The sequence below is a fragment of the Streptopelia decaocto genome, assembly GCF_964273445.1.
Source record: "Streptopelia decaocto genome assembly, chromosome: 5".
Lineage (NCBI taxonomy): Eukaryota > Metazoa > Chordata > Aves > Columbiformes > Columbidae > Streptopelia > Streptopelia decaocto.
This window is the reverse complement of record NC_138659.1, coordinates 29524988-29552583: the sequence shown is the minus strand read 5'-3', so window position 1 is coordinate 29552583 and position 27596 is coordinate 29524988. Positions and strand designations below refer to the sequence as shown.

General features: G+C 41.0%; 2 protein-coding genes across 14 annotated transcripts in view; one reads left to right on the top strand and one right to left on the bottom strand.

Annotated features, from left to right (window-relative positions):
• Positions 1 to 121: 121 nt before the first annotated feature.
• NEXN (nexilin F-actin binding protein) lies at positions 122 to 26083 on the top strand. 12 transcript variants are annotated; one of them, XM_082053173.1, is made up of 14 exons: positions 122 to 268; positions 8010 to 8091; positions 9236 to 9427; positions 9566 to 9647; positions 9734 to 9882; positions 10940 to 10981; positions 11798 to 11992; positions 12071 to 12244; positions 15370 to 15555; positions 19138 to 19338; positions 20664 to 20885; positions 21911 to 22096; positions 22554 to 22914; positions 23017 to 26083. In XM_082053173.1, exons 2-14 carry the CDS (start codon positions 8065 to 8067, stop codon positions 23028 to 23030), a joined length of 2031 nt encoding a protein of 676 aa, XP_081909299.1. In that variant the 5' UTR covers positions 122 to 268; positions 8010 to 8064; the 3' UTR covers positions 23031 to 26083. The 12 variants fall into 12 exon arrangements, with proteins under 12 accessions (XP_081909299.1, XP_081909292.1, XP_081909301.1 ...); XM_082053175.1 differs by having other exon boundaries at positions 142 to 268; positions 8014 to 8091; XM_082053165.1 differs by lacking the exon at positions 122 to 268 and adding an exon at positions 572 to 845 and having other exon boundaries at positions 8014 to 8091.
• Positions 14763 to 27596, bottom strand: part of FUBP1 (far upstream element binding protein 1) — a 34666-nt gene continuing 21832 nt past the window's right edge. Inside the window, exons 21-22 of one of the 2 annotated variants that reach the window (XM_082053180.1) lie at positions 26913 to 26960; positions 14763 to 14795 (exon numbers count right to left, since the gene is read on the bottom strand). In XM_082053180.1, the coding sequence (XP_081909306.1) occupies positions 14778 to 14795; positions 26913 to 26960 (66 nt within the window). In that variant the 3' untranslated portion in view covers positions 14763 to 14777. Of the gene's footprint in view, positions 14796 to 24331; positions 26961 to 27596 lie in introns of those variants that run through there. The other variant, XM_082053181.1, reaches the window with a different exon arrangement.

Below are 27596 nucleotides of genomic sequence, written 5' to 3'. Positions count from 1 at the left end.
CTTTAACCCGAACGCGCTGCGTCTCACAGGGCTGGCACTAGCTGGATTCCTCTCCGCTCCATCAGTAACTGTCACATTACTATTATTAGTCGATTGCTCTCCATGTGCCTTAAAACGACCCAGGACCTGACCCCCCTCGGTATAAAGGCCCCCGCGGGCAGGGCAGGGCAGGAGCCCGCGGTCCGGAGCGCTCCCTGCGTGTCCCGCTGCTGCCCGCGCTGCCGGGGGCCGGGACGGGAGAGCGGCGGTTGCCGAGCCTGCGATACTCGTAAGTACGCGGCGCTACGAGGTGCCGGAACCCGCCGCGGCCCCGGGCGGGGATCTCTGGGGCTGTGGCCGTGGAACAGCCGGGGCGCCGCCGCCGGCCGCTCAGCAGCGGGCGGGCTGCGGGGCGGCGGGTCCTTGTGCCCCAGTTCCCTCCGCCGGCATCGCCCGCGGGGCCTTCGGCCGCTGCCCTGCGGCAGGGACTGCGCGGCCAGGGACGCGCCAGCCGAGCGGCGGCCTCCCTGCCCCGGTTATTTATAGCTCCGCGGTGCTTCCAGCCTAAGATAATGCTGTCGGTCCGGGCGGCTGTCCGCGGCGGGGGGGGCGCTGGCGGCGAGGCCGGGCTGCGCCCCCCGCCCCGGCGAGGGGCCGGGCATGGCGTGCGGGGCCGCGCCGCAGGGCCGGGCCGGGACAGCTGCCGCGGCGCGGGGCTCGCCTGGAATGCGGGCGCCGGCCGCGCGTCGCGACTTTTATGGAAACTTGCAGCGGCGGAGCGGCGGCCGCAGCCAAGGGGCGCTCCGCTGCCGGCAGCCCGCCCGCCGGGACCGCGCCGAGCTGCAGCGGCGGGGCAGCGCTCACAGGTAAGAGCGGCGCTGCCGCCGGCGGCTGGGAGGCAGCGGGTGGGAGGCAACACTCGGCCCGGCTGCCGCGCCGCTCCTGCCGCGCACAGCCCGGTCCGCCCCGCGCTCTGTCCCGCTCCCCCGTCCTGCGGCGGGACCCGGGCGGGGTGTCTGGCCGGCGGGGTGTCTGGCCCGCGGTCCGCCGGCGCCCCTCGGCCACCACCGTCTCCTTCCGCCGCCGGGGAGTCCGCTCTGCCGGCCGCCCCCTCACAGCCTCGGCGGCCGGGCCGAGCGGCAGCCCGGAGGTCTGTGTGGAGAAGCAGCCCGCTTCGCACTGCGGCCCCGCTTGTGGCGGTGGCCGGCGAGCAGCGTCTGGGCGCGCCTAGCGAGGGGCTCCCGGGGGCGGGGGAGCCCTCCCGGCCGGGCGGGGGCCGGTCCTCGGCGGGGTCCGAGCGCTGCGCCCGCCGCGGCTGCGGCTCGTAGCTGGTTTGGGATGAAATCACTGCAGGTAGCGGCGGTGCCGCTGGGCAGCCCCGCCGGAGCTGCCGCAGCCCCGGGCGCTGGAGCCGCAGCGGCAGCGGGGCCGCGTCCTGCCCGCCGAACGCGCCGAGCCGGGCGGTGCGGGCCGCTCTCCCTTGTCGCTGTGCGTTTAATAAAAGTTGGTTAAAAATCTCAGTCTTCATAAACCGCACGTCTCTACATAAAGAGGAGTTCAGCTTTGTTGGGGTGCTCTTCAGCTTGAGTGGCACACGGAGTGCGTTCAGAGGTTTTACTACATCCTGAAGTCTAAGACACGGTGGCTTGGAAGAAAATATTGGTTTTCTGTGATAACTTACAAACGATTTGTTATCAAGTTTGTTTTAGGTAAATAAGAGCTTCTGCCAAACATAATAAACATCTGCAAAAAAGGCATGTTCAGTGGAACGTATCAGTGTTTTGAAAATTAGTCAGCGAGTAGCCGCATGCTAGAAAACTTAGTATCTTAACCTGAGACCTTAGATCTCTTAGAAAAATATCCGATGAAATTGTGAAATAATAATTAGTCTTATAAGAGGGCCAAGTGTATCAAGGAACATACAGAAGTGTGGGGATATGTGTAGTATATGTAGAAAGCACAGAGTCCAGTGCCATAGAAGAACTGGGTAGATGGTTTAAGACATGCCTAACAAATACTTTCTCTAACTGCATTTGGAGTGTTTTAACTTAGTCTATTCATCAGTGAAAGAAGACAAGCTCTCATTTACCATACTCAGATATTCCGCTTTGACGCTTCTTCATCAAGGAATGATGCGGTGGCCGAGCCCTCTGGAAGCAAGTGTGCGATCAGGGAGCTGGTGATGGTGGAAAGGCAGCTCGGGGGGCGGTGGGAGCGAGGGACGCTTTGCTGTGCGCTGGGGCAGCCGTGTCCCCTCGGATGGAGGTGATGGTTGTCGTGGGCATCAGCGCTACCAGCACTGATGGTGGCGAAGTGGAAGCAGCGCTGGTCTCCTGTGCGGCAGGGGCACGGGCACCACGTTCAGGCTGAGTTGTCCATGAGGATTGCAGAGAAGTGGCAGAGAAGCCATGTCGTGGCGTGGGAGAAGGGCAGAAGCAAACTGGCGTAGAGCTTTGTGGCCATTATTTTACCCCATGTTTCAGTACCCTGATCTCTGAAGTCCTGCCAGTGAAGTCACCAAGAGTTGTGCTCAGATCATACTGTTTCTCTTTGTCTGCTGTGACACAGTGAGGGATTGAGGAACTATGGCATGGGGCAGAACATCCTGATTTTTGCCTCAGGGATCTCAGTTCACAATTTAGTGCCACCCATGATTAGAATCAGCAGATATCTTGAAACATGAAACCACAGCCAGAGGATCTCAGTGGGGCTTCCCCCTGTAACAGACCAGGCTCTCAGCCCCTCTTACATTTGCTCCGGAGCTTACGCACCCCATAATAGTACCTGAAGAGAATAAGGAATTAACAGAGAGACCTTTTCTACAGGGAAGGGTGATTTATTTTTTTAACACAGGAGTTGGACTGCATGGCGCTGTCACATTAAGATTATTTATAATTGTATAAAGAGACATAGACAAAGTCCTTTACAATAAATATGGTTTTATACATGACATCATATCTGCAAGGACTGTTCTGCTCTTATGTGAGATTCTCAGTAAATGTTGTAGTGAAATAAATTCAAATGATTGTGTATGAAATTGAATTCCCTGGGTCAGTCGTCGCTAAGCATCCTAGTCTTTAATTATAGGGGTTTCATGAAGGAAATACAAGCGAGTGGAAATAGTTTTGCGTTTTGTGCTTTATAAAGTGCGATGTTGAGGCAGCTGGTGTTGGTTGTCATCGCTCCTTGGCTGCAGCGGGGCTGACGGGTTGTGCCAGTTCAGGATCTTCCCCTGTGCACGATAATTTTAGTATCTGTAATTTAGTACAACAACTGGTAGTGTCATTCCAGCCGAGTTACAGTGAGGACATAAATGCTGCGCGTCGCTCTCTTTCCCCTCCTCTTGCCAGTGCCGCTTCATATTTTGTTAAATATTTTAACATTGTGGGCTGTGTTTCCCTCTCCTAAGCGCTTTGGCTGCGAGTGGTGAATTTCCAACTCTCACAATATGGTTTTCTTATATAATGGCGTCTTCGAGAGTAGATCACAAAGACGAGACAGATGGTAAACGTAACTTAGACTGTGCCGGGAAGGGCTTATTTATAACTCACAGTAGCCGCAGGACAGCAGGGGGGCCTCCCGAAAGGAGGAATCACAGAGCAACTAGACTTTTATGAAGTCGTGGCTTTGTACTCCTGCTATACAGAGTAGTGTTGGGTTCAGGAAAACGCTGGTGTTTTCCTGTGGCTCGTGTTAGGACGTTAATCACTGCACTGAAAATCAAGAACTTTTATGTTTATGTGGGAGGTTTCTCTCTGGTTAAAGCTGCACAACATTTTTTTGATCAGTTGAGGACTCTGAGCATCTTTAAGAAATGGAAATGAATTAAATTTAAGGAGGTCGATTTTGGGACTTGTGAACACAGGACTGTGTCCCCATAATGGTTTTCTTTGTTCACTTTGGTTATTTTTGCTAAAGGAAGGTTTTAGGGAGTCTGCATGAAAAGTCGAGGAAGCACTATGACCATCACAAATCGAGGCACATCAGAGGGGGCAGCTTAACCATGGGAGCTTACCCATTTACAGCAAACAAATAAGATGCTTTAAAACGGTTGATTTTTTTAAATTTCAGAGTATTTATTTGCTTTGTATTAAATTTTCACTTGAACCTTCCTAGGGATCCCTCTCTGCATTACAGCCAGTAGAGTAATGGCATTTTCTCTTCCATTTGGTTCCAGAGGTGGGACCATTGGTCACAGGATGGAGGTTAAATTTCCCATTGAGGAAGAACCTCAACGTATACCTGCTTTGAAAGTGGAATTGCAGTCTAGTACTTCCATTATAAACATTATAACACTCTAACATTATAAATGAGACTAGTGTCAGGTGAATGCTGGAGTGATGAGACTGGACAGGCCTAGTAACAAGCTCCATTCATTTTTTCATCATGTTATGTTCAATGTTATAATCTGGGACTTTTGTGAGTGGGAAGCTTAAATGAGGAGTTCTTACAGGTTTTCCTGGGACATGTTGATCTCAGGAAATAAAAGATGAGTCTGAATGTTAAGATTGGACAGCTTCATGATTGGAGAACAAATCTCTTCTGAAGTAAGTACATATACAAGTCGACCCTTTCGCCTCAAGGAGTAAGCGTTACTTGTATTAGAAGTACTCTGTGGGAATATTCTTACTACAAGATGAGAATATATATATATATATATATGACTTAAAAATATAACTAGTTCATCTCAAAAGGGAATTAGTAGGTCAAGGTTTCTTGAGTTGGAAAATTTACTACCACATACTTTATGTGAAGAAATTGGCTGAAGGTGCCGCTCTTCCATGATTTGCAGGTGTCAAGACTTCTTGAGTTGGCCGCTTTGGTTTTCTCAGCAACAGCACATTGACTATATGGATCCTCAGCAACAGCACATTGACTATATGGATCCTCAGCAACAACACATTGACTGTATGGGCGGTATCATGTTCAGCAACGCCCTACTGCTTTATATCCATATCTTTTAGCATCAAAGGTGGAGGTAGGATGACTTGCAGATGCAAAATGCCTTGCAGCCAGCTGGCTAACCTTCAAGCACACTCAGAGTTAGCGATGCCAAAGAACTGGAAAGTGGCCTAAAGTAATAGCAGATATGGCAAGAATCCAAATGGCAGAAACATATCTGCCATCTCGAAGGCCCACTGCCTGTTGGTACATTTTTGGAAGTTCAGACAGCAGGAATTTGCAAAAAGAAATATCTTCCAATATTTGCACTTTTAGATAAAATTTCAGGTTGGTTGGTTGAGGGTAGATCTTGTTGCTGTCAGCAATCTCAGTGACACTGTCAAGGGGGTCGGGTAGGTAGAGCTATCGGAAAGGTTCAAGACACAGTTGACCCCAAAGCTCAAAGACTAAATGGCATTCTCTTGTAAACAAATCTTCTTCCTACAATTCAGTTTACACAATGAGCAAATCAGCCTTCAGAATAGTCAGTTTTCAAACAGCTTTAGGATGAAGCTGCACAGGTGGGGCCTGTTGCTGCAGTGGAGGTTGGTGGTCGTCGTCACTGCATGTGTTTGGGTGGGATTCCTTGGGAAAGATTCTCAGTTGGCCTCACTTCTCCAGCCCCGTGTGAAGGCTGGAAGGTCCCTGTGTCCCAGGCCACTTGAGTGCGTGACATTCCTGGGTTTTCTGACAGCTTCATGCAGTAAATCTGGTATTCAGCTTCTGTATTTTAAGTACAAGGATGAAGGGTATCAGCCACAAGTAGGAAGAGGAAATCTAAAAAGTAGAGATGTAAAAGAAGAGAACAGATAAGGACTTCTCTAAGATCTGCTTAAAAAAATGTGGAGGTCGAAGCATTTTAACTAGTTTTAAGGTTATCCTGATCACAATGGGGATTTTACTTACATACGTGAAGTAAGCTAAAGCTTATGAAGATGTGCAAACCCAACAGCACAATATACAAATGTATATGAAAGTGTATAGGGGCCTTGAAAGCATGAGAGTGCTAGTGAAGTTATCAGACTGCTAGACACAACAGAATTTTAACATGCAATGCTAATCTGAAACAGTCTAAATAGGAACTATCATAACAGTTTGTGTGTTGACAAGTGACAAACTGGAATGCCTTGGGCTCCTATCAGCCTACAAATAAGGTATTTGCCAACTCTGATTTGTGGGGGAATGGCTTTCCATACTCATTCATTGGAAAGGAGCACCCCGGTGTTCTCCAGAACGTCTCTGCAGAGGCTGGATTTGAAGACTTTGGAACTTGCAAACCAGGGCAGAGATTGGCAGCGAAATGCTCGTTTCAGATGTTGTGATTGCTTTCGTTTGGAAAAACATCCCAAGATACTGAAGGATCTCATTTGAGCTGTATAGCTGCAGCATCACCAGTGAGCACTGACGGTGTATTTCTGAAGAGCTTGTATGAAAACAACTCTGAACGTTCATTATTCTTAACACCACGTAAAAAGTCTCATGCTTATAATGTGTTTACATTTAAGAATGATAAAATTTGAATTTTTATGCTTATCATGTGTTTGTAATTAAGAATTAGAGACCTTAAAGGATAAGAACTACTAAGAACTTGAATTTCCATCTGTGTCCTGACATCAGTTCCTCTAAAGCACAAGTGACAGAGCCCTTTCAGCAGTAAGTTACCTGCACAGACAGCACTGGGGTCATGTCACGATTCCCTTCCTCCCACAAGCTCTGATAGACACCTTATGATTTAAAAAAAAGGGAGAGGGAAGAAAAAAGGAAAGAGGTTGAAGCACCTTTCTGTTGGGTTCCTAATAAATACCATGTAATTTAAAATTTGTAATGCTTTTCTCTTAAAAAATGCAGTGCAATTTCCATCCCACAGTTAAATGATATACTTTCTCTCAGGTATGTATGTGTCTTACCTAACTTGTTTCATAGTTTTTAGTGCTAGTTTTCCCTAGAATAGCCCTAGGAGAAGGGAAACCTTTGTTTTGTGTTCCTGGATGGGGGGAAGAGCTGAGGGAGAGAAGGAGGGTGGTCAGTAGGTCAGAGAGGTTCTCCTGCCCCTCTGCTCTGCCCTGGGGAGACCACACCTGGAATATTGTGTCCAGTTGTGGCCCCTCAGTTCCAGCAGGACAGGGAACTGCTGGAGAGAGTCCAGCGCAGGGCAACAAAGATGCTGAAGGGAGTGGAGCATCTCCCGTGTGAGGAAAGGCTGAGGGAGCTGGGGCTCTGGAGCTGGACAAGAGGAGACTGAGGGGTGACTCATTAATGTTTACAGATAGATAAAGGGTGAGTGTCAGGAGGATGGAGCCAGGCTCTTCTCGGTGACAACCAATGGTAGGACAAGGGGCAATGGGTTCAAACTGGAACACAAGAGGTTCCACTTAAATTTGAGAAGAAACTTCTTCATGGTGAGGGTGGCAGAGCCCGGCCCAGGCTGCCCAGGGAGGCTGTGGAGTCTCCTTCTGTGCAGACATTCCAACCCGCCTGGACACCTTCCTGTGTAACCTCATCTGGGTGTTCCTGCTCCATGGGGGGATTGCACTGGATGAGCTTTCCAGGTCCCCTCCAACCCCTGACATTCTGTGATTCTGTGATCCTGTGGAGTCACCATCCTGGCTGAGCCTCCAGCAAGGGCATCATCCTCTGACACGCGGGTGTGTTCTCACCCAGGGCCGTTTCTCCTCCTCTCGGGGCTGTGCGAGGTCCCGGGGCTTTGGCCCGAGCCCTCTGCAAACCTCCCTGGCCCCGGTGCCCGAGCGGAGCAGCGGTGGCACAGAGCAACGTTCCTTTCTGCTGGCACCACCATCCTGAACAACAGTTCTGCAACACGCCAGCTGGGGAGCTGGCTCCAAGTTATTATCTTTTTCTTATAAATGGAAATTTAAACCCAATAGCTAGGACTATATGGAGGGGTTATGAGCATGAATAGTGAATCATAAGCTTGTTCTTGTAATTACTGCTGCATAGTTAGAAAGCCTCAAAGGACCAAATGAAATAGTGATACATTGATTTCAGCCTATGCAAACTTGTCCAGGATGATGGTTAAAGCAGTGTTTAAAAGGAAAAGGAAGGAATATAACTACAACTGTTTCTTTCAGGTAGAAACTGAAAGCAATCTTAAACGCATCAGGTGCAGAGCACAATACAGTAGCCATGAATGACATTGCACAGAAAACGGAGGTATGTACCAATTTTAAAGTAATCGCAATAATGTAGTAATTTACAACCGATGTTTGCAAAAAAAGAGTAATTACAAACAATTATACTGTAAATCCGCTGGCATTGCTGCTCTTCTAAGACAGTGGAAGGGCATTTGGAAGTAGCTTAAAGAAAGGAACTAAAGATTTGATGGAATCTGTGAAATATGTTGTTACTGTTATTAAAAAAATGATGGAGGAAGGCAAAATAAAAGTAACAAAATAGGAAGAAGTTTTAAATGTTGGGGGGAAATGAAGGGCAACATTCACATTGAATTCTAAAATGTAAATATTAGGCTACTTAACATATTTATTCTTCCAACACAGACGCACTGAGCAACAGGAACAAAACCTACGGGTTTAGGTGGGAAACATAAAGTCCCCATATTTTGAGCCAGTTTTCTCAGCATTTCTGTAGTCATTGCAGTAACAAGGGAGAAAACGTCACAGTAGTGCTGAAAAGTGGGGACTTCTCGTGCTGTTTGGGGTGGCTGAGAAGTGTCCATTGGCTGCATCAGCGTCCTGCAAGCCCAGTGATCCTGACCCTTCTTAACATGAAATCACCGGAATGTTGAGTTCTCTAGATATTAAAAAAGTACATACATAATGCAGCGGATGTTTTAAATAAACAAATAGTACTCTTTATTTTAAAAACATACCTGGCTGTTGAAGTGTTAAAACATACATATTGTATTTTATTAAAACATACATATTGTATTTTATACGTGTCTTTGTATGGGTTTTAAGTGCCGGGGGCAGAGAGGCTCTTTGGTGATTGCTTATGATTCAAAGCAACAATATAAATCTGTATCTAATTTTTAAAGCCATAGTAATTGAAAATGCACATTCACATAGTTCCTTCGTTTAGTTACGTAGCTATTAATTACAATTACTTATAGTTTAATGCAATGCTAAATGTTGTTTTGTGTATTTTAGTGTTTATTGCTATTTCTGAACAAATACAATGATGCTTAATAGATGGTGGGTAGTGGCAGCAAATTTCTAATCCCAAATGCGCTTCTGTTTTATGTTCATACATTCTTCCTAACCCAATCTCTCTGAATATTCCTGTCCATCTGTTTCACCTTTCTTTTTCTTATCTTCATTTCTCCTTTATCTTCACCAAGATTCTGCTTTCTTCATCTAAACCCGTCCAAAAATCCTATGTGCCCAAGCTTCACAAGGGGGATGTAAAGGATAAATTTGAAGCTATGCAGAAAGCAAGGGAAGAAAGAAATCAAAGGAGATCTAGAGACGAAAAGCAAAGAAGAAAAGAACAATATGTTAGAGAGAGAGAATGGAACAGGAGAAAGCAGGAGGTTATTTTCTTTGCAACTATTTTGCGCTATTTTAATATTGAATATCTCGTGTGAAACTATTTTCACATGATTTTAAGACCATTTGGGAATTTAATTTAATTTCTAAAGACAGTTTACTTCCTGTGTTTTATCAACCAGATGAAAGAGCTGCTTGGATCTGATGAAGACGACGACACAAAATCATCTAAAATAGAAAAGGGTTATGTTCCAAAGCTCATAGGTAAGACAGGTCTCACGTGAAAGGCCACAGAACTCACTAGATAAGTATTAGATCTGACCGCTGAACTGTGTGTTTCATGTTCGCAGGAACTGTTAAAGGCAAATTTGCAGAAATGGAGAAGCAACGGCAAGAAGAAGAAAGGAAAAGAATGGAAGAAGAAAGAAAGCGCCGCATTGAACAAGATATGATTGAGAAAAGAAAAATCCAGCGAGAATTAGCAAAGAAAGCACAGGAGGTATGTTCGTCTGATCACAATAATCGGGATGTAATTGCAAACCACCAACACGAGAAGAAAAAGGTTGGAATTGAACAGAAAGATTTGATCTTCAGGTTTATGACAGTAGTGATTTACATGGGAGATGCTCAATGGGATGGACGTGGGGAGGAACGTACAGAGAATCTTCACTTCTTTACGGTAACAATTTGTTTAAGCACTAAACTCGAGTTACAGATAAAACCAGGCAGGCATACACCTGGTGGGAATGTGAATCAGCCGCAAACTTTGGTGTTATACGCATGCAAGAGTTTGCAGAATTTACTAAACTAATTAGAAAATGTTTCTTTTCTTTTACCAACCCTTCCTTTGGACAATTTTTGCTTATACATTAGTGATACGGTTCAGTGATAGATGAACCAAAGCCAGCAAGAATAGGAAAACGCAATTGGCAGGCAAAAACAAGACGACACTAATGCTGTAAAAAATCATGAATCGTGAAGATTCAGATAATGTTTTATTCTGTTGCAAATGTTGTCCTTTGTAAAATTTTGCAGTGGGGTGTCAATTCCTTTCGTAAGGTTTCTTCAGTGCTGCAATTAGCGCATTGAGAGCGAACATCTAAACGATAGACTAGAACCCTGCATACTGTGGAGCATTGTAGAAAGTGTATTAGACAGTGATGTATAGAGACTATATGAAGCAAATACAACAGTAGGCTTTTTGCAGGAGTTGAGGGGAAGGCAATATCACTTGAATCAGAGCTAATCAATGACCTTGCTTTAGCTCTTTCTCTCTTCACACCGTTCTGGAACGCTTCAATGGAGAATGGACAGCTAGGGTTCTCTGAAGGGTTACGAAGCTTTGGCCTCTTTTCTGTGGGGTGTTTTCTGTCGTGTTCCCTCTTCAACCAGCTCACCTGTGTGCAATATTCCAACCAACGTTCAGTCGTTACCATCTCCCTGAATTTAAGCGGTTCATACGTATCACTGATACAAAAAGAATTTCCGATTCTGTGTTTGCAAATCTAAGGCAAAGAGCCAAAATAACGTAATCCTATGAAATTCTCATTTAATAGATTGAGGACTTTAACAATACGGGAACTGAATCAGCAGCAGAGGTAATCAGATTTTTTTAAAGAAATGTTCACCTAACCTACATTTTTTATTCACTTTGTTTTATTATTGTAATCTGGGCTGGGAAAACCTAGAAAGGGGCACACAAACCTACTTAAAATCCAACCAAGGAGCTAACAAACTTTTAACTTATGCAGAACTATATGTCTGTGCTTTAAGTCGATGTATTGAAGTTTGAAATCGAGTCTGCACTGCGAGTATTTTTTGTTGGTTAAAAACATCTAAAATGCGAATATTCAAAGCCACCAGAAGGACTTGAGGGACACTGGCAACAGTGCACTAAGTCCTCTGGCTTTGAAAGTATCATCTTAAAAGCTCTTTGCCTTGAACTTGAAATTAAAAGGGGATTCTGTCAATATACAGATATTTGAACACCTTACTCAGTTAACTTGTTTTTTTTAAATTGACTAATTTACTGTATGGATATGGATTTGGATTTGAAGTCCTGCAGTAATAAACACAAGACTGGAAGTGGAGTGTGGCTCCAGCTCCAAGGTTTTCAACATTTCACCTGTTGTTCTGCAAACCACGAATATTTGTAACTAACAGTCGATGCAGATTTGTAAAGAAATCCCGGAGTTTGCCAGCAGTTATGTTTAAAATAGAATTCAGTCTTGATGCTCTTCAGGTATTACAAGAAACTAGTGACTGCTTTGGGCTGATGGGTTTATTCTTGTTGCTCGTAGTACAAGTAATTCTTCTGGAAGCTTTTGTGCACACAGGTAAAACCAGTTTTATTAAAAGTGAGTCTATCTAGAAGTCAAGCTTTATAAAAATATAATAAATATCTTTTTGGACAGGAAGGGGATGATTCACTGCTAGTTACAGTAGTGCCTGTAAAACACACCAAAACCCCTGGGAAGATGAAAATAAACTTGGGGAACACGGGCAAGGAGAGAGCAGAACAAAGAGCGAGACAGGATGAAGAAATGAAGCTAAAATATGAGGAACAAAACCAATTCCTTAAGGAAACCAAGTGCCGTTCATTTGTCATGGTAAACCACTCACCTAAAAATACCTGAGAAGTAAATATCTATTATTTAAGGTATAACTATTGCATTTTTCTTACACAGGGTGAAAATGAAGACAGTGAAACTCAAGAGCCTCTGTCTCCTGGTAAGCTGAAGGTAACATTTGAAGAACTCGAAAGACAAAGACAGGAAAACCAAAGGCGACAAGCAGAGGAAGAAGCAAGACAACGTCTAGAAGAGGAAAAACGTGCCTTTGAAGAAGCGAGACAGCAAATGGTAAATCCATGCGTTGTTCGTGGTGGTACAGAATTTTCACATAGGATGTGCTTTTACATTCTTCCCTGTATCCAGTTCTTCTTTTTGTCTTGTCCATTAACTCTGTTTCAAGCTGTAGAGAATCTCAAAACTGTATCACTGTTCATTTTTGAAAGACGTATTTTTGACCTTAGTTCTACCTCAGTAAGCACACTGGTGTAATGCTTTAGATACTCCCCTTGGAAAACCAGAAACTATGTGTGGTTTACATCTGCCAGCAATCTGGGCAGCTTTTAGATCTACACATAGTGGCACCTTAAGCTCTAAGTCCTCAGGAAGATAAGAAGTTGTCCGTTCTTAAATAGTGCTGCAGATGTTTCAGTCGCCAGTTTGGGGTGAAAACATTCTGTAATAAGAGAATGCTATTTGTATTCTCATATTTATTTATAAATATGATAAATACCTCAATTACAACTTTCCTCTTATGGAGAAAGGGGAAAAAAAGGTCAGCTCCCTTGTATGTATAGACATAAACAAGAATAAACTAGGAATTACTAGAATAAGCCCTAAGTTGTCAGAAATGTAGCTCACAATTCCTGTTTTATATTACTTGCAAAACTGCCTCCATCTGTATTCTTTATCATAAGCTGAACTTGTTTAGATCATCTATAAACAGACACCTCGCTATAGTTTGACCATCCTAAAGGAATCGAGCACTTAGATACACCAGATCGTTTAGGTCTGTATTTCCTCGCTTTACCACCCTCCATTTCCAAGAGCATTTTTTAAGTTCTGTATTTAAATAGCCATCCCCTGTACAACCACGATCATTATGACTTTGTTAATTTACATACAAAGAAGACTAATGAGAAATGAGATTTTAATAATCCGTGAAATCTTTGAAAATGTTATTTCTAGGAATTCACCAACTCTAACTTTAAAAGAGTATAATTATGAATGAACGTGCTTTGACAAACAGCTCAAGATCACTATATTGACCAAAAACATTAGGAAATGGATATTCTCAAGGATGAAAACCCCACAGAACCTCCAGAAACCCCAAACACTGAAATTCCCAAGTGGTCCAAACTCTGGGTTTAGGCAGATACTCAGATTGTAGTTTACTCCTCCACCCCCAACTCCAATAAATCACTGAACCTTTCTGCACCAATAACCTTGACATTATGGCAATAGTGCACTTTTTTCTTCTTATTTGGGGGTGGGCAAGGGACACTAGTGAAGGAGAAGAGGGAGGAAAATGAAGGAGAGAGAACTTTGTGGAGTCACTAGTCATTCTAACTGAAGTTTTGTTCACACCTCTCACCCTTATGTATTTGCATTTATTAGCCAAGGAATATAAAGTAATTAACAAATTCTCTATTTCAAAAGAAATTTTCTAATATACGGTTTTATCTGATATCCGTGTTTGTAAAAATATTCAGAAGTTTTCTAAAAGGAAGAGTTGGGCGGGGAAAAATTTAATGAAATATAACAAGGGCAAGTGTAGAGTCTTGAATCTGGGTAGGAACAACCCCAGGTTCCAGTGTAAGTTGGGGAATGACCTATTAGAGAGCAGTGTAGGGGAAAGGGACCTGGGGTCCTGGGGACAGCAGGGTGACCATGAGCCAGCACTGGGCCCTTGTGGCCAGGAAGGCCAATGGTACCTGGGGTGAGTTAGAAGGGGGTGGTCAGTAGGTCAGAGAAGTTCTCCTGCCCCTCTGCTCTGCCCTGGGGAGACCACACCTGGAATATTGTGTCCAGTTGTGGCCCCTCAGTTCCAGCAGGACAGGGAACTGCTGGAGAGAGTCCAGCGCAGCCACCAAGATGCTGGAGGGAGTGGAGCATCTCCCGTGTGAGGAAAGGCTGAGGGAGCTGGGGCTCTGGAGCTTAGAGGAGACTGAGGGGTGACCTCATTAATGTTTACAGATATATAAAGGGTGAGTGTCAGGAGAATGGAGCCAGGCTCTTCTCGGTGACAACCAATGGCAGGACAAGGGGTAATGGGTACAAACAAAAAAGGTTCCACTTAAATTTGAGAAGAAACTTCTTCCTGGTGAGGGTGGCAGAGCCTGGCCCAGGCTGCCCAGGGAGGTTGTGGAGTCTCCTCTGCAGACATTCCAACCCGCCTGGACACCTTCCTGTGTAACCTCATCTGGGTGTTCCTGCTGGATGAGCTTTCCAGGTCCCTTCCAACCCCTGACATTCTGGGATTCTGTGATTCTGTGAAGAGTTCAACAGTTAATTTCCTTCAGTTTTTTTTTTTTTTTTCTCCTATGAATTCCCACTAAAAGATGTCTGTAATTCCCTTGACTGGCTACCCCACATACCAGTCCCAGGGCTGCTTGCAGGTTACAGAAATCTGGATTATCAATATTCTGACAGTCGCCAGGCAATTTCCTCCAGTAACAAATAAAGTTCCCTGAGGTATCTTCTGAAGATGGTTCGTTCTTTTGCTCTTGATTGCCGTTTGCAAACCACAGGCTTCTGTTTGCAGAGAGGTGTTCACTGGAGAGAAGCAACAGTGAAGAGATCCCAGTATATCAATTCCCTTTCTTCAGTGATGATTAAATGTCTAAAAAGAAAAGAAACAAAAATCTCAGTCTAGAGTGATAGCAAAATGTTGACAGATTTCGTTTTGCTATAAAACTCTATGACTTATTTTTAACTTGTAAGTGCATTGGTGAAAACAGTGTATATGCAAACAAAAAAGACTTGATGGCGTAAAGGTCTATGAAAGTGATGTAAAGAAAGTGAATATGGAGCCATTTTCAGTATTCAATGCTGAAAATGTAAAATACGTACTTAATTGTTCAGCCTTTACCTGATAACACATTGTTCTTTCACTTACACACTCAACAGATTTCTAAAAATTATAGAAGCTACATAGTGGGTCTTGAAATGCGTTTCTTTTTCCCCTCCCCAAGCTAAAACCAAGACTAAAATGTTTCTTATGGGAATCAAACTCGATACATTTCTTTTCCCCCAGGAGAGAGAAAAAAACAAACCAAACCAACAACAAAAACCCCACCACAAACAACCGATCATTTCTAAATGATCAGAAAGGAATTAATGGAGTATTTATTTACTACAAAGAATATTTCTGTGTTTGGATAAGTCCTTTCTCTTCTTTCCTCTCTTGTCTGAAGGTAAATGAAGGCGGTGAGGAAGAATCTGAAAATTCTGTTAAAGAGTTCCGTCCTGGTAAACTCAGGCTCAGTTTTGAGGAGATGGAGAGACAGAGGAGGGAAGAGGAGAAGAGGAAAGCAGAAGAAGACGCAAGACGGCGCATAGAGGAGGAGAAAAGAGCATTTGCTGAAGCAAGGAAGAACATGGTATGGCATTTTTGTTTAGTATCTAGTTTACTTAAGTCTCCAAGGAACTAGAAAGCAGCTCTGGGGAAAACCTTCCCATGGAGTTAGGAACGCGTGCTTCAGCTCCTCCATTCATTAGCTCACCTCTCACTACTCATTAGAAGGTGTGGGGGGGTAAACTAATCAAGCTTGTTTGCCAAAAATCATGACAGAACAATCCCTCCTCACAGCAAGTCTAGAAAGAATCTCAAATAATTTAGTCAAAACCGTATATTATGTCCAATGGGCATTATTACGCTAGATGCAACAAACTAGGAAAACAAAATGTTTTCACAAGGTGGGTTTGTTGTTTGCTCTTCTTTTTTGGGAGGGAGCATAATTCCTTTTACTTCTCTGAGTTTATGTGCCTGCCTTTACAGGGTGTCCTCCAATCCGTTCTTACCAGGTAAAGCATAATTAATGGCATATTAGAACATCACGCACTGCAAGTACAAAGTTTGGTCATCTTTGGCCCCTTAGGAAGGTAAAACTAAGACGGTTGAATTCTGCTACCGATGTTTTTATTGCATTTCACTGCTTGTTCAGAGAAACAGAAAAAATAACTTACGACATTTATCATGAGAACAGTTTGTAATACGGAACTTCCTTAGGCAAACTCAGATCTCTGTGATACGCAATGACCTCTAAAATTTAAGATCATATTGTAGACAAACTTTCAGGAACTTAGGACTGACATACTGACACCGCCTGAAAGCAGAGAAAGGTGCCAACAACATTATTTATAAAAAATAACTAGCATGGAGCTTTTCACTGTATTCGTCATGCTTATTCCAAGTTTCTGGAATATATACCCTGGGGTATAAGCCCGTTATGGGTGAACATTAGGAAATACAGTATTAAATTATACAAACTACCAGCTAAAACTAAGTATTGTTTGTTTCAAAAGGAAGGGCAAGACACACCATACGAACTATGGGATAACCCACCCACTTGATGGTGTCTTCCTGCATTCCCCTCTGTAGTTTCATTGAAAAAGAGCAACTGTATGCTTACTAAAATCTTCTTCATCATTCAAGGCAATGCTTTTGAGGCAAATTAAAGCTTTGTTTGGCTGCTCATATTGCTAGCGGTGCTCCCTCTGCCTGGAAATTGGGCCAAAGACAAGACTACTACAGTGAAAGACTACCCAGAGAAGCTACAATGTAAATTGATATTTGATATTGTACTGGTAAGCAATTGTGGAAAATAGTGTCTGTCCATACCTGCGAGAGAAAATAGAAGCTAGAGCCACTAGAATAAAAAGAGTGCTCTTAAACATATTAGTCATGTCTTTCAGAAGTAGTATAACCTCACATTCCATTTTTATTTAAGCATTTAAATTGTTATTTTAGAACCTTCTTCATGTTTATCCATTTTAATTTAGTTTTGAAAGTATACACACACAGAAGCAGTCATGTTGTTGCTTGAAAGCACAACCAACACCTCCTTTTGGAAGGATCTCCCTGTTTCCCATTGATTTGTTCTGTATTTACACTTCCACCACCGTGCTCACTTTCAGACTGGAACATTCACCTTTCATCCCCATCAGTGTCTTCCCATTCGAGGATTGCATGAAGAACCCATCTTAGCACAAATAGAAAAATGTTCTGGTTTGTATCAGTCCCTGTTTGCCCACTGGAAACTGGTTGACGGTGCTGCAAACTGTGGTTATTACGGGACTGTTTCTTGCTACCATCTGTTCCCACTTTGCAGGGAAAAAAAAAAGTATGGTCTCACTTCACAAAATATGACTAAAATATTTACTGAACTAACCACAAGGGTTTTGAGCATGACAAAATTCAGCTGATTATTTTTCCCTAGTTTTTAATCAGGAGTAAGTTGTCTTTCTGCCTTTTCATGTCTTACTGATTCAAAAAGAACAGTGTTTGCTCATACGCATGGTTTTTTAAAGCCCAGACATACACACATTGCTAAATTTTGAACTAATGCTTCTCCTTTTCACTTAGTTCTATCTTTTCTTGAGGTGAGGAGCGTATGGACTAATGCATCACAAGCAAGAGACTTTCACATTGCATTGCTAATTTAGCTGTGGTTAACCTCGGAAAACTGTGGCTATGCATTGTTTTCATTAAAAGGAAAGAGTTTACAGCCTTGTTTTTTGACTCCGCTTCTCCATAACACAATTCCAACAAATATGCTCATATTATGCAAAACAAACGACGAATGGAAGGAATGGTGGGGCTGAAGGCCAACTATAAGCTTACTCAGAGGGAAAATCTGAAGGAAATCTATAGTGAGTAGCGGTATTTAAGTGGGATTTGGCCCAAAAACCATTGGAAGAGCTGTGATAAATAAAAAGGATATGGGCAAAGTAGGTTAAGATAGTGGGACAAACCACAGTAGCACAAACAGCACTGAAAGGTATAAGTTACAATGGCACTAAGTAGCAATAAAAAGGAGTGCCGAAGAATCTTTGAAAAAAAATGCAAGCTTTATAAAGAAACAGAAACAAAAACACTTTCTTAAAGTTTTGCCCCTTTAATTCTTTCTGGCATCTGGCTGATTGCTGCTGTTGGGAATGCCTAAATAATGCTTAAATAAAAATGGAATGCCTACAGGTTGAGGCCGGTTGGGCTCTTCAGTGTTTGCCAGCAGGTTTTTCAAACCTGTGCTGATTACACAGCACCTGAAGCCGCATCTGCACCCGGTTCTGGATCAGTATCTGACCCCATCTCACTCATTTAGGTACAGAATATTCCCTCTGAGACAATCTCTGTTACTAAGTTTACACAGTTACATGCACAAACATACATTTATATAGGTTTTATCAAGGAGTTATTTTAAAACCTGCCTGCATAACTCACGCCATGCTACCTGGCCATTTTTGTAGCATATTTTGGTAATGCTTCAACAAATTGAATCTGATATTTGTTCTTACACTTCCTGCTTTTGCAAATAATGAAAATTGCCTTTCCCAGGCCTTAGCATCTGCTTATGAATTAGTCTACAAAATAAGCAAACTGCTCATGGATGGCCATCAAAGCCCAGCCCTACTCGGAAGCCTGGGAAAGGGGGAAAGAAGTGGCAACATAACTTGGTGTTATCAACTCGTGTACTAGAGTTTCTTGTGGAAAACTGTTCCGTTAGCCATACTGGGAATAGTGACATTGTTTAAGAACAGGAACATAATTCAGTTTGTGTAGAAAAAGATTACAGATATTTGTACTTCAGTGTTAAGAGCAATGACATTTAAACACAAGTACTTTGCCTAATGATAGTCTGTGAAGTAAACAGGAGTGAATTGTGTCAGGTCGCAAAGCTGCATCCTCACCATCACCTTGCAAAAGAGACCACACTTTAACACCTTTCATTATAGAAGTTTAGCATTGTAATTATAAAGAGCTAAAGTCCAATAAGAAAATCTCCGAAACACACTCCCTTACCCAACATGAGAGGAATATCCACGTTGTCTTATTGCACCTTCCTGCACTGTGGCAGATGTTACAATACTTGGTTATCTCTATGTGCTACAAGTGTCTGAGCAACACTGTGATTTCACCACAGGTACTTTCGGGATGTAGAATTAATGCTCTGAATTTCCAGCAGGTGCTGGATGATGAATCGCCAGAAATGTTTAGAACAGTTTCTCAAGAATCTCTCATCCCTGGTAAACTGGAAATTAATTTCGAGGAGTTGCTGAGGCAAAAGATGGAAGAAGAAAAGAGACGCACAGAAGAAGAGCGTAGACAAAAGTTGGAAATGGAAAAGCAAGAATTCCAACAGTTAAGACAAGAAATGGGAGAGGTGTGTATATCAAAGATTAGGTTAAGTATGCACTGAATAAAAATACAGTAGATCATTTCAGTTAATTCCTAAAATCTCAAAGTTTAAGACTGTAACTGAAAATTCTTTTTAAAGGAATTTTTAGATCAATACTTTCAGTATTATGGGAAGAGAATGAAAAATATAAAAAACATTTTTTAAGCATAAGATATATATTTTTGTCACTGATCTACCAGGAAAATGCTTTCATCCCTTGCCACACTTAAAACCACAATTTCAAAATGGTCATTTTATTTTAGTATTTTTTCACTTATGAAAATTCCACATTATTACTGAAACAATTACGTAATATTTACAATATTGGGAGAACAGAAACATCTAGTTCCCAGATGAATATACCAAAAAATCCAAGTAGGAAAGAGCAAAATTGTTGCTTTTCCTCAAGGGAATGCTGTGTTAACTAATTAGGAAAGAATTACAGTGGCCTCTAATTATTTCTAATCAGTGTATCAAGGGTTTGAAGACTGTCACGGTTCACTTTAAAAATCACACACAAAATTTGCTTTGCATACCAAACATCTAAAAGACCATGTTCATGAACTTTACACTTCAATTTGATTTGGTTATGGGTGGCAATTCTGTATTATTTCCTTTTGAATGTCAGAGGACTACATTTGTTTATTATGTTAAGCAAAGCTGGAGTAGTAAAGGCTCTAGTTTGTGAACTTTTCAAGGAAATTTTGTATTGCATACTGGGGAAGAAGGGAGACATGGGGACATCCAGCTAAAATGCAGATACATCTTTACTGTCAGTCAGAGCAAAGGAGCAAAGTATCAACAGTTACAGCATCAGATGTGGTTTGACTACAGGATCCAGAACTGCCATTTCTTTTCCAGCCATGACATCCTGAAATCTCATCTGCTTTTTTACTGAATTCAAAAATGTAATAATTTTCTGTTTAACAAAGTAGCTGTATTTTAGAATATTATATCATATTGCAACTAAGTCAGAGAGGTAAGTTACGTATCCGGAATAACTAAGTGTTTTGTATTGCTAGGTGTCTGTTTTTCAGTCTCTGAAGGGTGGTTTGTTGACAGCAATCCTTTACCAAAGGGTACATTCAAGAAGATATTTTAAAATCTGTATGTAGTTGAGATGTGATACAAACGCAGTAATCCTGGCAATAGCAAGGAAAACAAAAAGGGAGAGGGAAAAGGTCTCTGTGCTGATTTCAAATAACTAAGGGAACTATCCACATGTACTGAATCACAGCTATGTATTGGGAGAACAGGTAGTAATTTCAACTAGGGCATTATCCATCTTACACATTGTCATTTCTGAACAGTTGGAAGAAGAGTGTGAAACCTTTGAGCTAAGCAAAGAATATGAAGAGTTAATAAAGCTAAAAAGAAGTGGTTCCATTCAGGCAAAGAACTTAAAGAGCAAGTTTGAAAAAATAGGACAACTGTCTCAAGAAGAGATACAGAAGAAGATTGAAGAAGAGCGAGCTAAGAGAAGAGCAATGGATGAAGAAATAAGAGAAAGGGAAGCTGAAAAATTTCAAGAGGTGAGTTGCACTCTCTATGGATTGATGATATTTAACTAGCACACTAATCATCCTGCAGTGGACAATGCTGCTATATTTCCAAAATTATTTTCTCCCTTCTTTCCTGTTTCCTCCTTTGGATGCATGAGGAAGTTTCCCCTCAGCATCCCTAAGGGAAACACCAGTTCATTATCAGCCACCTGGCCAAGCAGGGATCTGTTTTTCTGCTCAAAGTCCTCAATTCAGCATCTTAACAACCTGAAACCTGCCAGCCAGAGGCTTTGAAACATCCATATTTGAAAAACAATCTGTTAATCATATTAGTTGCTTCTCCTTCTGAACTCTTAATTCATTCTCCACTGTATGAATTAAGAAAACAAATAAAAAACCAATACAGTTTGAAGTCTTTTTATCATCTTTACTAGTTTCTCAGGGTGTAGCAGAGAAGGATGCCTACTTATCTGTGTATCTCAGTTTTTTCAGAGGGGAAAACACCAGAAATGAAGCTCTCATTCTAGCCATAAATCAAGACCATGCTCCATGCCCCAGAACACCAGTGTGAGCTTTCATGCCATCATCAGATGGCAGCACAGGATCTCTAACAGCAGCAAGCCTGACCTGAGCCACAGTAGTCACTTCAGTGTCAGCTCAAAGCCTTTTATTTTTGAGCTTTTATTTAATGACTGACACTGTAATTATGTTTCTGTAAGGTTGCTGTGTTAGCTGTTGAAGCTGCCATAACAATCACAGCACGGTCACATCACTAAGGATCTACCATTTCCACAAGCTAGTATTTCACTTACATATGACATCTTTAGGAGTGTTTTCCTACCTAATTTTTTTGAAATTACTTTTCTAAGTGTTTTGCCATATCCCTGGGATAAACTAATATGAGACTTGATCTTAAACCCAACATTAAAAAAAAAAAAAAAAAAACAACTCTGAGAAAAACAGGACTCTGGGTGGCTTCACTCGCTTTAGAACTACTGCTCTACAAAACTAGTTTATTATCATACACATCTTAAAGTTCCCTTTTCTCTCCCAAGGATGATGAGGTAGATGTGAGACCAGCCAAGAAATCTGAGGCTCCATTTACTCATAAAGTAAACATGAAGGCCCGTTTTGAGCAAATGGCAAGAGCCAGGGAAGAGGAGGAGCAGAGGAGAATTGAAGAACAGAAATTACTACGCATGCAGTTTGAACAAAAAGAAATTGATGCGGCATTACAGAAGGTATAAATTACAAAGTATCTTTTCTTTAGTCCTAAGTGTCATTTAAGTTAGCATCTGATTACCACTGATGGCGACTCTGTCAGAGGTATAAAAGGAACATTATACTTGCTTTACAACAGCTGCTGTGAATTGCTGCAATAATGTATAATTGCTTTTGGTGTTTTCGCATATTCTTGAAGAGTATGAGAGAGATACTGCTAAGAAAGTTAATTATATCCTCTGAATAGTCTGAAAGTGGAATCTGCATTTATGCCTATATTTTAGCCCAAGATCCCAGAGCCATTAAAAGCCATTTTACTGCCTGTTCTATATCCAGACAGCATTACATTATCCAGTGAGGACAGGTGTGGCATTTCCCCCAGAAACATAGAAACTTTTCTGTAATCAAGTAAGTGTCACTAGCAGCCATACTGCTATTGCCACTTTAAATGTTCTAAATTGACTTATTTTATAACAGAAGAGGGAAGAGGAAGAAGAAGAGGAGGGAAGTATTATTAATGGCTCTACTTGTGAAGATGAGGAGGATCAAGCTCGATCTGGAGCTCCCTGGTTCAAGAAGTCACTGAAAAACACATCAGTTGTTGACGGCGAGCCAGTGAGATTTACAGTTAAAGTTACTGGAGAACCAAAACCTGAAGTTACATGGTGGTTTGAGGGGGAAATGTTGCAGGACTCTGAGGACTATCAATACATTGAAAGAGGAGAAACCTATTGCCTTTACTTGCCAGAAACCTTCCCAGAAGATGAAGGGGAATATATGTGTAAAGCAGTCAACAACAGAGGCACATCTGCTAGCACCTGTATTCTGACCATTGAAAGTAAGAGTTAGCATTTTCATTTGCTTAATTCTCAAATATTCTTCTTGCATCTTTCCTATTATGAAAACCTCATTATCTGTTTCTCTTAACCCTTTTTTCTAGCTGATGACTACTAATGCTCTACTTTCGCTGGAATCTTTCTTCCCCTCAAAACTTTCTTACTGCATCATCTCTTTCTCTGATGGGGCCAACTAAAGCAAGCAAGGATATGCACGGATTTGTCATTCCTGCATCAGATAAGAGTAACTTTCAAGTTGTGAGAGTGTTCAGGTTCCTTGCTCAATACAAAAATTAGTATTAAAGGCTACAAAGAAGGAATCAGTGTATGCAAGAGCAAATAAAGGAAAAAGCTGAATTACAATAGTGCTCCCACATTTGAAGACCAACTGTTGTGTAATGGTATAAAGCTTAATACACAATCTGGAAACTTGTGTAGTAGTGTAAATCTATTGGTATATTTTGCATGAACACTGAATATTTAAGCTGTTTTACTTTATCCCAGAGGCATTGAACTGGCAAAAGGAAATACTTATAGATGATTTTCAAAAACCTCAGTGTACTATTTTTAAAGAATAAAAGATTACCTAACTGCTCACTTTTGTTGTTTTGTTTCGAAGAGCATTAGTTCTTCGGTTTTAAAATGGGCTTGCATTTTAACTGTTACACTCTTATCAACCTAGGCAGTTGATAATGCAAAAGTAAAACCAATCTCAGTAAGGCTTGTTGTAGCAGTCTTTATAGTACCAGCTATTGCTTGTAAAACTTCTAATTTTTTCACTGCTTAAATGATACAGGAATGGCCAGTGACAAAATATGAGCCTACCATAGCTAAGTTGGTAGGAAGCAAGCTTCAAGAGTATTTTCAGAAAGTGCCTACCTTCTCAGTCTTTGTTCTCTCTTAATGCAATAAATTCATTGCTGCATCTCTAAACATTGTCTTCGTAAGACTACTGTACTGTTTTTCTTCAAGACCTCTTTACATCAACACTAATGTCATTGTGCTAACTCCATCTGAATTGTTCAGCTTAAGCCTCTGTAGGTGTAATTTTACAAACCAAAGTCACATTTTAAATTAAAGAGCATGTGTATAAGCCTCAAAATACAGACAAGGTAAGCTGCAGCAAGTGCAGTGATTTCAGGAAGAAATTTTCCTGCAGCTGAATCTGGTGACTGCTCTTTGTTCAGTTACCTAGTGGAAGTCACTCTTTTGCCTCAATAAAACAGTTAGAAATTCAGAAACATCTTGAAAATATGGTAACAAGCTGCATGATGCTTTGAATTAGTATTTATCCTAATAGGCCTATAAGTATTTTTTCCTTCATGTGGGTGATGTTCATTCACAGAAATACCAGTTGCTGCTATTCTGAAGTGGTTATTTCAAACTAACGAAGGCAAGAGCATAAAAAAGACAAAAACATTGCTATTATTATTCATCAGTTTACATTTATTGAGAAAAACCATACAAAAACCATTATACAGTTAACGTGTACCCATATTACATACAATGTCAATGCAAACTCAAAACCACATTTTTGTAAAGCATTCAATTTACCTCAAGTCCAAGCTGCATCTCCCTAAGACACTGTTCCCATCACAGTTGCCTTTTAAAGCCAATCTTCTTTTTACACACGGGTAGTTTCTGCAGAGAACACTTTTCTCAGGACGAAAAGGCATTTCACATGCACGCAAGAGAAATACTTGTGCATACATAAGTTTTATAAGCTGTTACTAAGGAAGAGGGAATCCTATCAACTATGCTTTCTGAAAGGCCCAGTCCTCCCCTTCCTCCCCCCGCACTTCCAGAAAAAAAGCAAAATAAGAAGCTTTTAGCATGCAATGGAAAACTTAAAAATTACTCTGGAAGAGAACAGGGGAGAAACAGTTTCTATCATCCAATAAAATGCCACTAGTAAAAAGATAAAATATTTCAAGATAGGCTGTGCAAGTGAATAGTGATCCTGTCTGCCTGGACAACTTAGATGACTTATGATAGAAGATTATCTACTTGACATTTTATTTCATGTCCTATTCAAGTATAGGCTGCAGAAAGTGATGCGAAAATGCTTTTCCTACTTTGAACATTATGCTTCCTTTTTAAACCTTGTGTATTCTTCACATTCTACTTTATTCGTGGGACTCTAAGGAGTGGGGGGGGGGGAAGCAGGAAACACTTAAAGACACCTTTTAGACAAGTTCATTATGTTTCTAAGGAGGTCCAGTTATCTTTTTGAATGAGGATAACTCACTCCAATAATGTATTTTCTGTTCTCCTAAGAGCTATGACTTTGGAGATAAGAGTTGAAAAATAAATACCATGCTTAGCACAAAATAGCATGCCTGTAAACTCAGCAGGGAGAAAGCTGGAAGTCAATACACCTCAAATGCTACACAAAGAACATCTCATCTGCCACACACTACCAACATTCCAATAAACTGGCTTTTTCTTCTCTATCTCCTCCCACTGGCTAAATTCACCATTGAAAAACTGTTAAGATACTTTAGCAACAACAGTTGAAGAAAATTGTAAAGTGAACAAATTACTCACCCCCCAACACTAAATTCACAGTATCAAAATCCAAATGGTACACACCTAACCTTTTTTCACACAAAAAATGAAGTCACGTATTAAACTGCAGATGTAATATTAAGTGGCTTGAGAAACTGAAGCGCAACTATTCATGTTCAAAATTTCAATGTATCTAAGCTTGGCTGTTTAGAAGAATAGAAATTAAAATAGATGGTTTAAACTATTAAATCACAGTTTTAAAAAAAACTTAGCAGATTATGGAACATTTATGGTCAAACAAATAAAACTTTCAAGAATGAAAAGTGATCAAAACAAAAATCATACCCTACACCATTACGTATGGGATACATTTCAAATCTGTTACGTTTTTGCCAATTTTACCTTCTACATGGAGCCCTTCTATGGTCCATGCTCATCGGCTCACCAATGGCATACACTCAAAGGATTCCTCTTTACTGGTAGTAACTATCTCAGGACCTGATTCTATGAGCTATGATTTGGTGCTTGCAGCATCTTCAGCACTGTGTGTGAAAATGAAGGCAGTAATTTTGAATATTTATCTTTGATGTACAGATAAGCAGGATTTTTGAAAGAGGAGCAGCACATTTTAGAAACAGAATAATCATTAAAAAAAACCCCAAATAGATGCTGCTTTGTTTTAAGCTAAAAACAAAAACAAACAACAAAAACCTGAAACAAAAACCTGTACCAGACCATCTATAAGACATACAAACATTTTAAGCTATCAAAATATACAGCAATTCAGTTAAAGTATCAAGAAACAGGATACACTGACTGCTATATAAAATATTATTTGCTGTACTGTTAACATTTAATTGGTGCACATGCTTTTTCAGTTAAAACATACTAATCTCTGCAACTCCAGAATCTGTTTTCCTACCATGTCAAGTATGAATAAACAAACTAAGTTATCTAAAAATTCCACTAACACACTATAACTGTAAGACAAGTTATCAAGTTCAGTGATAACAAGAAGCCATATTCTTTATATTTAAGTCTCATGGATTTGAGTGGGAATAGTGCCCCATTATAAAAAAAAAAAGCATTTGTGAAGGCTGTTGACATTTCTAACCAAAGTAATTCCTGCATATTTTAAAGGTTTTGATTCTTTAATTGCAACAATTAGCTATTTGAGGAAAAAAAGCAAAAATTACTTATTTCAATCAAGTTTAATTACTGCAATCTACTCATCTTTTCTTTAAAAAAAACCCAAAAAACCCAAAACAAAACACAACAAAAAAACCCCAAAACATATCCAAAAACATATTTACCTAGAAATATAAACAGTTGTTTAAAAACTTAAAAGACTTTCCACTGAAATGGAACCGTGAGTAACAATGCATTTGGGGAAGCAGCAGATTGCTTTTCAATACACAACCACAGATCTCACAGGGACAACATTAATGTACTGAAATATATTACTTTATATACTTCCTTAGGTTGTGCTTACCTGTTGCTTTTTTGCAGCAGAACCTAAGGTGGAAGGTCTGGGAAGGCACTGTGAAGTATAAATAATTGCACTGTTTGCAATTAATAAAGATTTTATACCTTAAATGAATCAAAATCAACAGCCTCCATTTTGTGAATGATAAAGAATCCAGGGAATTTAATTTTGCTCAGTTTAGTACAAAATAAATGCACCATTCTGTAAGGTTATCTACAAAATACCATGCAGAATATCTGAACTATTAAACTTCATACCCTACACTAAAGATAGCAAATACTGTCCTAGCTTCTTTTAAGCTACCAGAATAATTCCTAATTTTAAAAGGGATAAAAATAATTCCTTCTATTTCTACAGCACAATGCATACATTGCTATTTACCTGAAAAAACTACTTTAATTTTCAAGCCTTAACTTCTACCTCTCTGTGCAGCCACCCTAAAAAATTTATTCTCAAAGCAACAATATGGTGTTCCAAAAGATAAAACAAGTAACAAGTTACAGATTTAAAACATACCTACATAACTACGTATCTGCAAACTATCTGAAGACAAAGACAACTTCTGTCTAACAAGTGGTTCCAAAGACTTCAATGTTACAATATGCATACTTTAAAACACTGAATGATACAGCTGCCTCAGGAGTACTAATGAAAAAAAGCTATTACTCAGATAAAAAGAAACATGACTTT